Source organism: Azolla caroliniana, unplaced genomic scaffold (genome assembly GCF_043228905.1).
Source record: "Azolla caroliniana isolate FFs.n. ecotype wild unplaced genomic scaffold, voAzoCaro1.0.p SCAF_5, whole genome shotgun sequence".
NCBI classification, from domain to species: Eukaryota; Viridiplantae; Streptophyta; class Polypodiopsida; order Salviniales; family Salviniaceae; genus Azolla; species Azolla caroliniana.
Window position 1 is genome coordinate 10,989,863 of NW_028230440.1, and position 18,345 is coordinate 11,008,207.

Consider the following 18,345-nt stretch of genomic DNA (forward strand, 5'->3'; position numbering starts at 1 on the left):
TAGTAACGTTGGGTACATCGAGTCTTGAGGAGTAATTTTGACGAGTGTTTGAAACTTTGAATGCACACGAGATCATGATGTTGTCACAAGCCACAAGATAGGGAAACTAGAGTAGTGTGAGACCTTCCATAAACTTAGCACATATATACATACATACATATATATGTATGTATGTATGTTTATGTATATATACATAAACATACATACATACTTATGGGGAATCGACGAATGGAAGATTTGCTTTTCCTGTTGTTAGAAAGCAAGCACTGACTGACTGACTGATTCACGGGTGGAATTGGCGTTCAGAAGATGAGAATGGAATACGAATTAAGCTCTCTCTCTCTCTCTCTCTCTCTCTCTCTCTCTCTGAGTGTGTGTGTGTGTGTGTCTTTCTTTGAAAGAGGTAGGTGGTAGTGGGTATTCCACTACTGCCCAATAAATTATTTCCTTTTTTAAATTTCTTTCTTTACTGAAGAAGAAGTACGTGTAGTTGTAGAAGTATATATAGTTTGATCCGTTGGCCCCAAACATGAGTCCCTGTCGCTCTCTCTCTCTCTCTCTCTCTCTCTCTCTCTCTCTCTCTCTCTCATAGCACACGAAATTAATGGATGCAGCAGACGTTGGATTTGAGTTGGTTAATGTTAATGGGATGAGAATTACAAGCAACAGGGTTTAAAGCCATCATCAATCACCACCCTCACTATTTATAGTGATGATGCACACATGTCTGTTGATCAGCAGTAGCTGTGATGATGTTGCTTTATTGAAGGCCAACAACAAGCGTAAGGATAAGGAGGAGGTGGTGGAGGTGGGGAGTGATTGCATGGGTGGCAAAGTCGATGCTTTGGAGGAGGAGGTGGTGGTTAGTAATGGAGGAGGAGGAGCAGAGCAGTGCAGAAAGACTGAGGCATTAGAAGAAGAAGACAAAGGCAATAATGATGATGATAGTGGCCTTCATTCTAGTAACAAGGGTCTTGTTCTGGAAAGGAAGGAGGAAGAGGAAGAGAGTCATCAGAATCATCATCATCAAAGTAGTAAGAGCAATAGCAGTAGCAGTAGCAGTGGTAGTGCTAATGGTGATGGTGATGGTGATGGTAATGGGCAGCGGCGGTTGGTGCATTACCTGTACCTCAGCTACCTGCTCTGCCGTTGGGGAGACAGGTTTGGGCACTTCTCTCCAATGAAATCAAAAACAGATTCCTTGTTTATCTTCAAAAATTCCTTTGAAACATTTTAGGGTGTAAACCCTATTGTTTTTAGTACTAGACGCTTCGAAAATTGATTGATGCCATCGTGTGCAGAATGTGGGACTTTGCAGTAGGATTGTTCATGATTGAGATATGGAAACACTCCTTGTTCTTGGCTTCCTTGTATGGTCTTGTTGAAACAGCAACAGTGGTTGTCTTTGGTGTTACCATTGGGGATTGGATGGATAAGTTCCCTCGACTCAAGGTCAAAACAAATTAAAGAACTAGAATATTTCTACATTGTAAACTGCGGTTTGTTATAAATGGCAAAATGCGTGTCGCATATGTATGATGAGTCTAAATCTCTTTGGATTGCAGGTTATACAAATTTCCTTAGCACTGCAAAACATATCCATCCTTGGTGCATCCATGGCCATACTTGTTTTGTTAGTACAACCTTGGCCCACTATTAATAAGAGCTTCAAACTCTTTGGTGGTCTAATTTTGGCAGTTAATGTGCTTGGTGGTGTTTCAGCTCTTGCGAGCCTTGCAACGAAGGTCTCACTAGAACGTGATTGGTAATCCTGATCTAAAATACGCCCAAACCCTGTTTGCAATCTGCAATGCAATTTCTGATATCCTACGATTTTATAGGCATGTACTTTTCCTAGCACAAAGTTCTTTATTTCTCTTGTTTCATTGAGCCAATGCAAATGAAGCCACACTAGATTCAATCGGAAGCTCTGCAGACAAATACGCATGTCACACAAACAAAAATATGTATTCATATATAATATAAATGTCCTTGCAAATTAGGCAACATCAGCAGACTGATACATAACATTGCAAAAAGGAGTACATATGCATATATATAAAAATCTAGATAGACAGTCATAGATATATATTACAAACAATTTGAAATACTATGCCTGAATTTATAAAACTTAGTGTAAGGAATGGGCTGCCAATAATTGTCTAAAATAAGTTTTGAGTCCATATCTAATCTATGTATTAATATCAATTGGCAGGGTGGTAATAATGGCCGCAGGGAGTCCCGCAAACAACCTTACGAAGATGAATGCAGCAATGCGAAGGATCGATCTGTCATGCACTCTCCTTGCTGCAGTCTTTGTCGGACTCCTCATGAGTGCAGTCTCAGTGGTGACTGCAGCCATTTTCATGGCAGCATGGAATGTCACATGTGTGGGCATCGAGTATTGGTTATTGCTAACCATATACAAAAAGACTCCAAGACTCCATGAAAAGATACCAATTTATCAGCTCCACCTAACAAAAGTCGAGATGGTTCCTCCAATAACCAAAACCACCCAAGATCCTCTCCTTCAACCAGATATAGAAAACCCCACACATGCATCATGTCATAGTCGAAAAGAATCTTTTCGAAGAGGATTTTCAGAAATACCAGAGTGCGTGGCTACCTTATGGCATAGGCTTATAAGTCTCCCTTCGTTTGAAGGCTGGAGGGTATATATGAGACAGCAAGACAAGCTTGCTGGAATCTCCTTCTCTCTTTTATCCCTCAGTGTTCTAAGGTATAAGAAACTTCCCTTTCCCCTTTCCTTCTCCTTCTAAGGTTAGACATGATATAGGCACACGCATAACCTTGATATAGGTTGTCCAATCTTAGGGTTAGAGATGGACCTGCTTGCATGTAGGGTATATATGGTCTGGGCACTAGAGCCACGGTTTAAGGATATTTAAGGGCTAGCTACAGTCGTTGTAAAGAGCGGAAGCAAACAAATTCAATAAAGAAATGAGAAACAAACGTAAAGAACAATCTCCTCCGGTAAGGCAATATCTTGTCCTTGGTTGTGTATGTACCACACAAGATGGAAACACATATATGATATAGCTATACTATGCATTTGGGTAGAATATAATACTGACATAAACCTTTCTCACATTCATATACATACATATACACGTTTAACAGAGGGCATCAATGAAATTTTGAATCAATGAGATCTACCACTTACACATGCTTATTACTTTCCATTAGCTTTGGCACACTTATGACAGCAAGTCTGAAATGGAGAGGGTGTCCTGCTTATGTTTTGGGCCTTGCTCGTGGACTTGCTGCTTTGATTGGTATTTTTGCTACCGTTTCTTACCCATTTCTACAAGCTCGACTACAAACACTAAAAGCAGGATTTGTTTCTATACTAATTCAGGTGAAATTGTGAAGCCTAAAAAGTTAAAGAAAACACCAAATAACCCTAACTTCAACGATATTCATAAAAACCTTCTAAGTTTTCAAAAACATTATGAAAATAGCCCTTTGTTACATAACTTTACTGAGTCCATCCATTGGGATAGTTTTCTCTTGTTTGAAAACTTGGGGGTATTCCGGTAAATGATTGACACAGTTAGGGGTATTGTGGTGTTCAGCCCAAAAATTAACCCAGATGGCACATGCACACTGAATACTTGGCAGGCTCTTGTGCATTCACTGTGAATTATTCCTTTTACTCTTTTAGTTTACAAAACCTTTTTCCATGTTGGTTCACTCAGTGGGCATTCCTCACATTGTGTGTGGTCTCGGTGTGGCTTAAAAACTCCACTGCTTCAACTGCACTCCTGATAAGTGGGGCAGGTGCGGCAAGGGCTGGCCTTTGGATGTTTGATCTTTCCGTCACCCAACTGATGCAGGTACACATGATATCCTACAGTATACTCTTTAGATATACAAATGTACATTATAAACCAAACTTTTATTATTGATGTTAAATGTGTTTGCCAGTGAACTAGTTCACACATATATCCATGATCCCATTAACCCCATCTTATGGCACCATGGCATCTTTCATAAGTATGAACACAGTCAAGAAATTCTCACTAAACACCTCTAGGGTACGATTTCATTTGCTTGCACATTCACTCACATTCTCATTCACTTATCAGCTCATCACCACAGCAAGGTTCAAGCAATGTCCATTGCATGGTCATGAGTTTGGAAAGAAAATGAAGCTATTTCCTGTCAAAGATATTGGACATACTCTATAAATAAAAACATATGAGATTGCTAGGAATCTGTGCCTGAGGAAGAGCGTGGAATTGTAGTTGGTGTGCAAAATACGATGCAATCCTTTTGTCAATTACTTACTTTTGTTGTTGGCATGATTATTCCACATCCAAAGGTAATCATCCTCATTTTCAACTTTCTATTTCCTCATTAAAAAGTGAACACAAGTGATTCCAATATCTTAATTCCATAAATCTCTTGTAGGACTTTGACAAACTGATATTCATGTCATTCGGATCAGTAACTTTGGCAGCTATTTTATATGCTATTCAAGTATACTCTACACCTGAGAGAAAGGAAATCGCACAATCTAGACAGTGGTAATAATCCTGATCATCTCAATTTGTATTTCAGTTCCCGAATGCTCAATTCCTTACCACGATATTTTGAAAAGGGGAGAAATTATAACAATATAGTAACGTTCATGGGAGCCAATATGACTCATGGACCAAATACAGGACTCACCAAACCTCTGTCATGATTAGGGTCTAATGTAACCAAAATGCATGATTAGGGTTTACTTCTCTTAAAAAATGCATGACTTATCATACCGCTGTCAACATATCTGGTACGACAAGGGTTTATACAAATGCATGATTCGGCATGGCTAGGCTTATGCTACAAAAAGATCCATGGTTTTCTCAATGAGAAGCGGATTGACAACTCATACGAATCTGCTTCTCTAATAAACTGCATGCAAATCTTCAAAAAGAAGACAAAAAGAGTACAAGAATAGATAGTTGTTCAATACTCACATCCCGCCGTCGTTTCATCTGTTTGCATGCACTCCTCTTCCTCCTCAGAAAGCATGTTGCACAAACTTAGGCCTTTCTCTGTTTCTGCAGTCACGCACACTACTCTTCTTCTGTCGAGGAAAATAGAAAAGCTGGCTTACATAAAACATTGATAGGCCTAGCTCATAGTAATAAAAAAAGAAGAAGAAGCTCAGGTGTGGAGGGCCCTTCATCCTGTCCTAATACATACATACATACATACATACATACATACATGATACATACATACTATGTATGCCATGACCATCTATGTGTTCATAATAATAAATTACACCAATTGGCTGAATGGTGTCTTGATCTTCCATCACATCATCCATCCATAAGTTAGATATATAGTAAATGGGAATGGTTGGTTGTATGTGGCTAAGGACGGGCTCTAGACGGTTTATGTGACGACAACACGAAATAAGCTAGGAATTGAGTAGCGAACTTTTTCTATCCTCACATCATCTCCTGTTCCTAGGATAATATTTTCTATCAATTTGAATCGGGATTCGAAATACTCCTTTCATCTTCTTTTATCTGATTAATCTTTTCAACAACTATTTAGTTTGTTGTCAAGCAATAATCCATGTTGCGTCTTTTAACCGAGGAACTAAGTTTTTGGTATTAGAGCAAGAGAATTGAAGGCAACGTACGGATTTGCATCGATATGAGTGCCAAGAAAACATACCAACATGAAGAGCTATCTCGATGAGTCCACCAATTAGAATTAATTCTATTAGCTTTGGGACAATTCTCGACAACACAAAACTCCCCCCCGAGGAACCAAAGTTCAATGTCCCATTGAAGTTTGACAGGTACACCATCTTAGTTCTGATGATTCCTTAACCAATTGCATCTAATGATTATGATGCATCCAAACCAATATCCAAAAGGCATAACTTCACTTGAGTTAGTTGGAACTTTCTTAGTAAGTAGGGTGCTCGTATGGTTGCTCCATTGCTCAAAAAAGAAATCATCTTTTCAACAAGATTTGATGGTTTGCACAAGCACCAAAATCCCTTCTCATAAAGGACCAAGAAGTGTAGGACACATAGTGTGGATTTGTCCACAATGACGGAGACATCACATGAACCAAAACTCATTTTCATAGAAGTGTGGGACACAATGTGGATTTGTCCCTATGGAACAGAGATGTCATTTGAACCAATTGTCCATAATAATCCCATTTCTAGTTCTCCAATTATGTCTAGTAAGCACTGTTGTAGAATACTTCACATACAACACGCTTAGAATACGTATGCCAAGCATTCTAACTTTTAAAAAAAAGAAACTTAGAATATGTATTTTATAGATAAAATATGTTAAATACTTAGAATACTATGAAATGCAGAAAAAAATCAAAACCAACCTACTTAGCCGCTTACTTCTTGCTCAATTTATAGTCGATACAAAGGTACCCATTTGGGTTGTCTTAGCTACATGCGTGCTAAAAAGGGTGTACTAAAAGGGTGGGTTGGCTTAGCTACATGCATCCTAAAGAGGGTGTGCTAAAAGGCTGGTACAAAGGAACACATGCACACCACATTTCCCCCTTGAGAGAAACAAGGAGGTTTACGACATGGGGAAAGGGTGGGGATGAGAAGATGGACCTGGGCTGGGATAGGGCTTGATGCGAGCAACATGGGTTGAGGTAAATTGGCCATTGGAATCATGTTGGAGCAAGTACGTAGTGGATCTAGTGGCATGAACTACGGTGAATGGGCGGCTCCCTCGGTGCATGAGGGATTCGTTGAGACTGCGCCGCCGGATTGGGAAGTTATTGAGCGAGCAAGCTCAACTTGGGCTGAATCGGCTGAAAACACCGAGAACTGGATTGGATAGACACTGATCTGTTAGGCCCGGATCGGCCGAATAAGCCGAAAGCCGAATCAGTGGCTAAGCTGAATCAACATGGAATCCGATAGGCCGTTAGGGGCCTATATTCCTATTTTAGTAAATAGGAATATTATAGGCAGAGTTAGTGTCAGGCTCATCTATGAGCATTAAAGTACTGATGGTACTTGTGTCAACCCACTCGTTAGGGCTTGTATAAAAAGTGCTCTATGGGCACACTATAAGTACTAAGTCATTTTGGTAACAGAAGATTACTGATGTATGCTCCACTCAGTCTCTCTCTCTCTTACTTTCTCTGTGCTCACCTAACTTTCGTATTTCCGAATAACTAAATGTGTACTCTGTGTCTTTCGTATACGTTTCTACACATATCTTTTTACAGAAGTAAACAAGGACTTTGGTTCCATCAGCATAAGTTAGGGTAATTCGACCTCGTAGTACCACTTTTGGCGTTGTTGTGTGACTTGTAGGTTTCGGGAGTTGGCTTGTCGAAGGAGGGGGAGCATCTATTGGAGATAGAGCCTCCAAGTGGTTCTATCAATGTTGGCAAGTTTGGAATGGACATCAATGGACTATTCTGGTGGGAGGCGAGGGTCGCGCCCATAGAGTGCTCGAAAAAGGGTTGATCTATGTTTACGTATGTATGGATGTATTGTAGGCGTGGGTGACGAAAGGCAAGATTTGATCCTAGGTTTTGTGGGATGGATCAATGTAAGCGGCAAACTCCTGCTTGAGGGTCTTGTTGGGGGTGTTTAGTGAGGTCATTTGTCTAAGGATGGTATGGGGACGTAAACACCTGCTGGACACCTAGTTGAGGTGCAACGATGTTGAGGACATCTCCATGGAACTAGCGGCCCAAATATGATAATAGTTGGACGGGGCTAGTGATGGAAAACAAGCTAACAATTGATGGAGATCAATCTCTCCTATGGATTGAGGGCCACTTAGACTTGGCTGAGGTGGGGGACAAGGGGACTATCGTGTAGGTGGGGGATCAAGGGAGCTTGTGGGACAAGAAATTGGTGGGTAACGAAATCAATTATAGCACGACGCTTGAGGAACCAATCATAACCTACGGTGAGGGGCAAGAGTTGGTGGGGCAAGACATAAAAGTGGTGTGAGAAAGTAAGATTGCCTAAGGTGACGATGCAATGGGTTTGCGTGTGAGAGTGCTATAAATGTTGGTGATCGCCGAAAAGGACTTGGATGGAGGGAGCAGTTAATGTCAGGAGGCCTGAATTGTGAACTACGATGCTAATGCAAGAGATACTACTACTAGTGTCTCACAAGATGGTGTGGTTGGAGTGATTGATGGTGGCGAGAGCGGTGCATACCTGCGAAGTGGAAGAGGCGAACACTTGGACGTGGGGGGTTGGCTCTTCCATCAACACCTGAGAGGTCAGTTTCAAGAGCTGATTTGAAGCATAACGTTGGAGATTACTTGCAAGAGCTACTCCATTTGGAACTGGGGTGGCCACTCATGAGGTTGTGGGAACTCAATCTGCATAGGGGTATCGACTTCAGAAGCAATGGGAGGGAGTTGGGATGCCATGAATGAGGTGTTAGCGGCTAAAATTTGACCCCGTCATCTCCACCAATATGTGAAATGCACATAAAGAGATCAAAACTAGCCTACGTAACTTCTTACTTCTTGCTCAATTTATAGTCGATACAAAGGTACCCATTTGGGTTGGCTTAGCTACATGTGTGCTAAAAGGGTGGCACAAAGGAACACATGCACACCACAATACATGTAGAATACTTTAAATACATAAAATACTTCTTAAGTTAAAGTTTTTTTTCAAAAAAATTTAAAACTTTTTTGGAATGTTAAATACGTAGAATACGTCGAAAACATAAACAATTGAAAAATGTCAATTCTAAAATGTGGAATACGTGTAGGATACTTCAAAGTATTCGACAACCTATTCTAAACATAGAATACACATTTTTTAACAACTATGCTTAGTACATCTAGGTGTCATCAAATCATTGCCTTTCTCCCTTAGCTGTAGAACCAACGTGTACTTGATGGATCAAGATTTTTCCATGACACAAACAATCCTCTTGAAGAAGCTCTCATGTCTAGTATTTGTGGCAGTGACTTTGATGGACGTCCTCTCCAATCAAGCCCTTATTGATTGTTGCTTTTCATAGATACACTTACCATTCCAATTCAGTGTTATTCTTCAATGCATTCTTGTAGCTTTGTTCTTATTGATACCCTTACATTCTTTCTTATTTCCTTCTTCTTCTTTTTATTCTCTTCTTTTATTCAATCTTTTTCGTTTATATGGCTTTCACACACACACACATACACACATCCCATATAAAGGGAGGGAGACAAGGGGGGGAGAAGAGAGAGAGCCCAGATGGATGTAGCTCAATTGGTAAGGTTGCCCAATGGAGACCAGGTACATTCCACAATGGCATCTAGTGAATTAAATGTATATGAAGTATATAATAGAGAGGCGAGGAAATTGGGTTTCGAACCCACGATGCGGTGCTTGTAGTGTTAACAACTTACCACTAGGGTAAGGTACTTACGAGAGAGAGAGAAATAGATTATATTATCATCTTTAGAGGTCAAATATGACATATGAGACCAAAAATATTACATTCCACGTGATACGTGTGAAAGTGAGTAGCGACTCTCGATGTTCAAGAACTTTACCAATGAATGTTGCAATCGAGAGTGCACATTGTGGTTGTGAGAGAAATTCGTGCAAGGATTGGGCTTGGTCGAAGATGTGTGGAAAGCATGCTCAAATATGATCAAAGGTGGAGCATTGTATCAAAGTGTGATCCTCAGACTCTTGAACTTGTTTAGGGCAAAGTGTGCATGGTTAACCACTCTCATCACTTGTGCCCCAATGCCCCGTCTCACATCGCAATGCATGTGAGCTAAGTCGCATGGAAGCAATGGTTCGAATGGAAGCCAACGGAATGATGTGTACAGTTTCCCTGTTTTGTGAAGAATATGGTTTTGCAATTAGGTACAACATCTGTAGTATAATGTGTGAAGCGTGAGCCTCCACAATTTTCCAATGTCATGATACATTGGCATTGAAAAAAATGCCTCATTTACAGAGGAATCTAGTGATGCATCATGATGCAAATGTGTTGCATCCCATCTACCAAACCACTTTTTCATATCTTGCATCCAACTAGAACACAAAATGTTGCTTTTATGCGTCTTTTGGATCTTTTTGCTTGCTTCCCATGCGATTCTAGGAAGTCGATGTGAGGGACTTTTTTGAACCTTAAGCATGTATTCAACAACCCTTTCCATGGCCACGATCTCAATGGGAAGTGATCTTGTCTCAAGGAGGAGGATGTATGACATTTGTTTCTTAACTTGTAGAAACTTTGTAAGAAAATGTTTTTGGACATTTTCAAACTCTTTCCAAGTAGATTTAGGGATGCTACCACCCCATAGAGAAACATCGGTGTCACCAAAGTGTCGAAAAGGTATTTCTTGAGGACCCAACACTTAATATCTCCACGATTGCATGTGTCCTCAAATGCATAATATGCTCGCTTTCCCGCCTCTAAGAGGCATATAACACATTCATTCCATCTATGATTTGAAATTATGTTTCTATTCATGGTGTTAGCAACTTCATCATCCATCACACACAATTCTGAGATCCAAAAGCAAATAAAGTATCAAGAGTTCATAATTGTGCAATTGCAATTGGGGAAAGTTGCCATGAGGATCAATTTAGAATTTCTCTATGACGAGCTAGGTTCTTCGTAGATACATTGATGAGAGTTTGGTTATTGACTTTATTTCACATTCTAAATCCCTTGATGGTGCATGTTCTATCTTCTTCATTAAGAAGAAAGATTGGTCTATGCATTTGGCCGTGGATTATGAAGAACTAAATAATGTCATTGTTTGAAATACATATGGTCTACTATTAATCTCAAATATTTCAAAGCATCTAAATGGGGCCAAATGCTTCATAGAGCTAGATTTTTTAGGTGCATACAATCTTCTAGATTCATCCATAGGATGAAAAGAAACTTCTTTTTGAAATCAATATGGACATTTTGAGTACATAGTTATATCTCTTGGTCTCAATAATGCACCAACCATTTTTCAACATATGGCAAATGATATTTTTAAAAATGTCTGGAATATTCTCACCATAATTTAACTCGATGATATCTAATCAAAGACTCAAGCGGAGCACAATGTCCACAATGGTCTAGTATATTAAGAAAAAATATGTATGGTGTAATAGAGAGGCATGAAAGTTTAACCTTGAACTCAAGGCCTTGAGTTGGTAATCTAACAACTTACTAATCATAATAAAAAAACAGAGAGTCATTTGAATAATATCTTGCTTTGAGATTGGAACATCATGTAAGGATGGTATGTGAAGTTCACTTACATGTGACGTTTAATAAAAATATGTTAAGAGACATAATAACCCTAAGCCATATACAATTAAGAATCAAGATGCCTCAAAGTATAGAATACTATGAAAGACCAACATTATTCATATCCACGTAACTAAGTCCAAATTCATGAGTTTTAAAATTAAAGGCAATAAAATTGTGAATGTTCTCTCATTTAATTGTTCTCTTTCTAATAAGACATACAATGATACAACTATCAATATAAAGACTATACTAAAAAAGTACTCTTTTATTCAAAAGTAATACAAATAATAAAATTGTTATATTTTTGTGTATGTGTAGAGGAAGGAAGAAATAGATGATAGTCTATTGAACAATCCAAGGAGCTCAAGCATTATGTATATACATGTTCATGAATGAGGGTCATAAGCCCACGAATATTCACAAGTGGCATCTCGATGCAAATTCAAATGACCAACCCATTATTTTATATTTGTCACACAAGTTCATTTAACAATGAGATTCCAAGATGATACTTATGTTGGTGCTAATTTATATTACGACTCAGAAACTTTATCTATGTAATGAGGATACATTCATATGGCTCAAATATTCCCACTCTAAATTTTGTGTGAACAGTAATAAGTGTGAAGATTAATTAATCATTTAATAATTAATAAAAGGTGAAACTCTTGGAGTTGAACAATGTGAAAACTCACAAACATGAAGAGACCTTTTCAAGAAAGGACAAATTTGTAATTAGTATAAATATGGCATAATACCCAATTTTGTGTAACACTCATCACAAGTGTTACAATCATTATTCAACATTATACAATTCAATCATTATTTGTATTAAGGCTCGTCTGTGTTCGTCTATTATCACATGATATCAGATAGATTTTAGAAATCATGAAGATTGCATACCAATTCCTTGGTTCTCTTGATCGCGACCACAATACCAAGTGATAATCTCTCTTCTTTTCGAGAGGCTTGGGTGGAAATGAAATTAGGCTTAGTGCAAGGTCACTTCCTTTATCGAGTATACCACGTTTTGTACACTACTAGAACTCGTTTAGTTGAAGTTCTATTTTTACTTTATTTTATTTTAGTTATAATGATTGGATAAATACCCATTTTGTTGTAAACCAACTCTCTCATGGGCCAATTTTGGCCTTAGAAGACGTTAATATTTCTTTCTTTCTTTCTCTCTCTCTCTCTTTTATTGTCAACCGTTGGGTCGTTACAAGGAGTGCGAGCGACTTAGCAATAACCCTAGTGGTAAGTTGTTAGCACTACAAGCATTGTGTTCTGGGTTCAAAACCCACTTCCTCATCTCTCTATTATATAGTTCTTATACAATGAATGTAGGGGTTGAACCCATGATCACCTGGTCTCCATTGGGCAACCAACCTTACCAACTGAGCTACATCCATCTGGGCTCTCTCTTTCTCTCTCTCTCTCTCTCACACACACACACACACACACACACAGAGGAAAAACATCGAAAATTCAATGGCCATGTCAACACCAAGTGTTACATCATATGATACTCCACCAACAAGGCAATCAATGACCACAATGGCGTCTAGATCAGTGCGATTCAACAAATTAAATGGTACAAACTACCGTGCTTTGAGAGTAAAAATGGAGAACTATCTCAAAAGACCAGATCTTTGGTATATCTTCAAAGGCTCGGAAAAAGATCACGGTGCCAACGATAGTGTAACACATCATGCATGGAGAAAAAAGAGTTTGAAGCACAGTTGTAGAATATATTCAAGATTGTAGACAAGCAACTTCACATGGTGGAAAGTCAACAATTATCAAATGCAATGTGTGAATTTCAGAAGGTGAAATACTCATTTACTATTCTACCAACATGGGTAACTAATCTCAAGAAACTCAATCTTTAACATTAAAAGAAAATGAAGGTGTGAAGACATTCATTGACATGTGAAGGGCATTATTGGATGAAGTTATACTCTCTAGAATACAACTTAACAATGAAGTGCAAGTCATGCTACTACTTGCCACACGTTCGTCAACATGGGGTCCATTCATCACCACTCAATCAAAGGTAAATTCTCAAAAACTAAATAAACTTCTCACTAAAATCCTGAAAAGAATATGTGGAATAGTGCTCGGCCACAACCGAGTCTTCAATCACTTAATGATTATCAAACACAAAAAAATGAGAAATGGAAGTAAGTACACAAACAGAAGAGAATGCACAGGATGTTAACGTGGAAAACCCTGAGAGGGAAAAACCACGGGAGTTCACAAACTCCAACTATCACTATGTAAGGAGAATACATCAGGGAGCACAGAGGCAACGACCACATGCTCACAATCTTTGCCTGGCGGCAGTTACAACAAAGGCTCACTTTGTCCCTCCCTCCCTCCCTCTCTCTCTCTCTCTCTCTCTCTCTCTCTCTCTCTCTCTTTCCCTCTGCTACACTCTGTACAACAGTTACACACACAATGGATCTATACAATGATAATGACAACCCCAATGATACAGACTCTCAAGAGTTTGCCCTAGGTCATATATATACTAATATGACTTTCGGGCTATTTACAGATATAGCCACAATGGGCTAATAGAAACATATTTATATCTATGTCCCTTCATCCGGTTCTCACCGGGTCTTCCTTGCCGGGTACTCTTATCCCATCAAGAGGGACTGAAATCCTAACAAACTCCCCCTTCACTCCGGCACGGGATGTCTGGTTAGTCCAATTCGCTTCTGGCATGCGTCCAACTTATTGGATGTCAGCACTTTGGTCAGCATATCTGACCCGTTCTTCTCTGTGTGGATTTTTGTCAGCACGAGCTCCCGATCTTCTACTCGCTCCCGGATCTAGTGGTACCTGTGCTGGATGTGCTTCGTCCTGGAATGATACGGCGTGTTCTTCGCAAGGTGGATGGCACTTTGACTATCACAATAGAGCCGATATTCCTCTTGTAGGATCCCTAGCTCTTCGATGAAGACCTTCATCCATAGTATTTCCTTGCCGGCTTCCACAGCCGCCATATACTCCGCCTCTGTGGTTGACAACGCAGCCGTCTTCTGCAACCTCGACTGCCACGAAATAGCTCCCCCTGCATATGTCATAACATATCCCGATGTTGACCGGATGGTATCCGCGTCACCCGACATATCCGAATCGGTGAAACCGTCAAGTTGGGGTTTACCGGAGCCGAATCGGAGACACATACTTGAGGTGCCTTTCAAGTACCGGAGTATCCATTTTACTGCATTCCAGTGCTCCTTGCTGGGATTGCTCATAAACCGGCTCACCACTCCGATTGCGTATTTGATATCCGGTCGGGTACACACCATTGCGTACAGTAAGCTCCCGATGACAGAGGCATATGGTATCTTCATCATATCCGCCTTCTCTGCCTTCGTCTTCGAGCTTTGCTTACCGGATAGCTTGCAGTTTGCCGGAAGTGTCGATCCGACCGGTTTCGCGTCTGACATGTTGAACCGCTGAAGCACCTTTGTCACGTACTTCTCTTGTGACAGCCACAATTGCTTCTTTGACCGATCCCGGATGATGTGCATCCCCAGTATCTGTCTTGCCGGACCCTAAGTCTTTCATTGAGAAGGTCTGGTTCAAAGCCTTCTTCAGCATCCATATCTTTACTTGGTCTCGTCCGACGATCAACATGTCGTCCACGTACAGGAGGAGTATCAGGAAGTCTCCTCCGTCGAATTTCTTCACAAATACGTAGTGATCGGCCTGCGTCTTGTGGTACCCTTGATCGGTCATGAAGGAATTAAACTTCCGGTACCATTGCTGGGGAGCCTGCTTCAAACCGTAGAGGCTCTTCTTCAACCGGCAAACCAAGTGCTCCTTCCCTTTCTTCACAAATCCCTCCGGTTGCTACATATAGATCTCCTCTTCGAGGTCGCCGTGGAGGAACGCTGTCTTCACGTCTAACTGCTCTACCTCGAGGTCCATGCTTGCCGCTATGCTCAACACCATCCAGATGGAAGTCATCTTTACTACCGGGGCAAATATCTCGTCGAATTCCACTCCCTTCTTCTGCTGGAAGCCCTTCACCACGAGCCTGGCTTTGTATCTTGGGGGTTTGCTGGCATCTCCCGGTTTCAGCTTGTACACCGAATTGTTTTAGAGTGCCCTCTTTCCATTCGGCAACTCCACCAATTCATACGTGTGGTTCTCATGCAGGGAATCCATCTTGTCCTGCATGGCACTCAACCACTTGCGGCTATAGGTGTCATCCTTCGCTTCTTCGAAGCTTTCCGGCTCCCCCTCATCGGTCAGCAACACATGCTCTGCATCCGGAAATCTCTAGGGGGCTCTTCCTTTCCGAAGAGGATATCTCTGTCCTCGGTTTTCGGTAACCGGCTCCTGTGTCTGTTCTTCATCCGAATCTGATTCGGGGTCTTGTCCGGTTCCGGTTTTAGCTTCCTCTCCTTCTTTTGCCGGTTCGGTATCCTCACCGTAACCGGCCGGTTCTTCGAGTGTCAACCGGCTCTTAGTCGAGTAGGTCCGTATCTCATCGAACCGATCCCTACCGGTCGATTTCATTATCTTCTTCTCTGACTCCCAATCGCTAAGGGTCTTGTCCTCCATGAAGATAATATCTCGACTCCGAAACACCTTCTTGTCGACGGGGTCCCACACTTGGTAGACGAACTCATCCTCATCGTATCCGGGGAATATGCATGGCCGGGTCTTTGGATCCAACTTTCTTCTCCGGTCCTTAGCAACATGCACGTACGCGAGACACTCGAACACCTTCAAATGTCGGTAGGACACTTCCTTACCGGTCCACACTCTCTGCGGCATGTCTCCATCCAAGGGTACTGAGGGTGACCTGTTTATCACATATGTCGTTGTTGACAGCGCCTCAGCCCAAAACTTCTTGGGTAACTTTGCATGTGCCAGCATACTCTAAACCCTCTCCATTATGGTCCGGTTCATCCTCTTGGCCAGCCCGTTTAGTTCCGACGTCTTCGGCACGGTAAATTCGAGCCGGATTCCCTTCGAGCGGCAATACTCCTCGAACTGCCCCCGGTATTCTCCTTCGTTATCTGCTCAAACCGCCTTCAGCTTCCGGACGGTTTCTCTTTTCACTCTTGCGTGGAGTTCCTTGAAGATGGATAACACCTGATCCTTCGTCTTCAATGGTGTGGCCCACAACTTCCGGTTGTGGTCGTCTATGAACGTCACGAAATATTGCGATCCGGCATGTGACTTCGTGTCCACTTGACACACATCGGTATGCATCAGCTCTAGTGGTGCATTACCTCTCATCGGTGGCCTTGAGCAGAAGGAGGTCCGGTTTTTCTTACCGGCCAAGCAATCGGTGCACTTCTCAAGATGCACGTCTTTAACCAGAATGAGGTTGTCATCGGCAAGCCTCCTCATCCCCTTCTCGCTCATGTGACACAGTCTCTTGTGCCACAACTCACCGGCAGTGTCGGATGCAACGTTCACTTCTTCTGGGCATAACCGGGCATTCATCAGGTACAATGTGTTGACTTTTCGGGCCCGAGCCACTATCAGGCTCCCCTTGCTGAACTTCATAACTCCGTTCCGGATGCTACTTGTGTAGCCTTCATCATCTAGCTGACCGGCTAATATCAGGTTCAGTCGAACCTCCGGAATGTGTCGGACATCCTTTAGTAGCAACTTGCATCCGGTTGGTGTTGTCAGCCACACATCTCCTATGCCGATAATTCGACATGTACCTTCATTCCCCATCTGGACACAGCCATGATCACCGACTGTGTAGGATGAGAAGCATTTCCGGTTCGGGAACAGGTGGAATGACGCTCCGGAATTGACAACCCATGTTGTCTCGTCGCCGGCAAGGTTCAACTCACTCTCCTCGGTGATGAGCATCAAATCCTCTTCACTTACTGCGATTGCCATCGTCCCCTTCCGGTCCGGTCCTCTTCGGTCTTTGTCATTCTGGTCCGGTGACTGCTTCGAATTGGTACTGTCGGTTTCCTTGTCTTTCTGGAAATGCCGACAGTTCTTCTGGAAGTGCCCCGCCTTCCCCTTGACTTTGACCGTGTCCCGGACTTTTCCCTGTTCTAGGGACTCCGGTTCCTTTGTCTTCCGCGTTCCGATTCGGTAAGGAGCGCTTTGGAGTCGGATCTAGTATCGTTGTCTTTCCGACACGCTTCCTCATCTAGCAAGCTCGACTTGACTCTTGCTAGGGATAGTTGTTTTCCTTTTGGCCCGGCGTTGCCCAAAGTGACAACTAACGTCTCCCAACTTTCCGGGAGGGAACCGAGCAGGAGTAGAGCAAGTACCTAATCGGCAAGAGGTACTTCCAATGAGGTTGCCTAATGAATCAGACCCTAGAATGCATTCATGTGCTTCGCCATACTGGCGCCGTCTTGGTACCGGAGCCTCACTAGCTTCCGAAATACCGAAACCCGATTAACAACATTTTTGTTCTGAAACATAATGTCGATCTTCTCCCAGAGCTCACGAGCCTTGCTCTCTTCATTGAAGTTGTTGTACAGGCTCATTTCGATGAAACACCGGATGTATGTCGTTGTCTTCATGTGCATCACCTCCCAGACTGTGGCTTCGATCTTGTCCAGTCTCTTGTCCCCGAACTGAACTGACAACCAAAGATCTTTAACCACCAACATGTCCCTCATCTTCGACTTCCACACTGAGTAGTTGGAGCCGGTGAGCTTGAACATGCCGCCAAGTGAATCTTCCATTTTCTGTGTCGTTTTGCTCTGATACCAGTTTAAAAAGAATATGCGGAATAGTGCTTGGCCACAACCGAGTCTTCAATCACTTAATGATTATCAAACACAAAAAAATGAGAAATGGAAGTAAGTACGCAAATAGAAGAGAATGCACAAGATGTTAACGTGGAAAATCTTGAGAGGGAAAAACCACGGGAGTTCACAAACTCCAACTATCACTATGTAAGGAGAATACATCAGGGAGCACAGAGGCAACGACCTCGTGCTCACAATCTTCGCCTGGCAGTGGTTACAACAGAGGCTCACTCTGTCCCTCTGTCCCTCTCTCTCTCTCTTTCCCTCTGCTACGCTCTGTACAATAGTTACACACACAATGGCTCTATACAATGATAATGACA

At 41.8% G+C, this 18,345-nt stretch overlaps 1 protein-coding gene across 2 annotated transcripts; it reads left to right on the plus strand.

Annotated features, from left to right (window-relative positions):
* Nucleotides 1-931: 931 nt before the first annotated feature.
* On the plus strand, nucleotides 932-11,805 carry LOC147864139 (solute carrier family 40 member 1-like). Of its 2 annotated transcripts, XM_087320110.1 has the most exons (9): nucleotides 932-1,161; nucleotides 1,302-1,452; nucleotides 1,566-1,765; nucleotides 2,216-2,740; nucleotides 3,208-3,379; nucleotides 3,720-3,857; nucleotides 4,235-4,345; nucleotides 4,435-4,550; nucleotides 11,574-11,805. In XM_087320110.1, coding segments are annotated over exons 2-9 (1,413 nt in total). In that variant the 5' UTR covers nucleotides 932-1,161; nucleotide 1,302; the 3' UTR covers nucleotides 11,575-11,805. The 2 variants fall into 2 exon arrangements, with proteins under 2 accessions (XP_087176236.1, XP_087176235.1); XM_087320109.1 differs by lacking the exons at nucleotides 4,235-4,345; nucleotides 4,435-4,550 and having other exon boundaries at nucleotides 1,068-1,161.
* The last annotated feature ends 6,540 nt before the right edge of the window (nucleotides 11,806-18,345 follow it).

Bases quoted from the DNA above. Each gene is read 5' to 3' on its own strand.
- LOC147864139 (XM_087320110.1), top strand. From the start codon at position 1,303: ATGTGGGACTTTGCAGTAGGATTGTTCATGATTGAGATATGGAAACAC. The intron at 2,741-3,207 runs GTATAAGAAACT...ACTTTCCATTAG, and splicing joins TTATCCCTCAGTGTTCTAAG to CTTTGGCACACTTATGACAG. The intron at 3,380-3,719 runs GTGAAATTGTGA...TGGTTCACTCAG, and splicing joins TTGTTTCTATACTAATTCAG to TGGGCATTCCTCACATTGTG.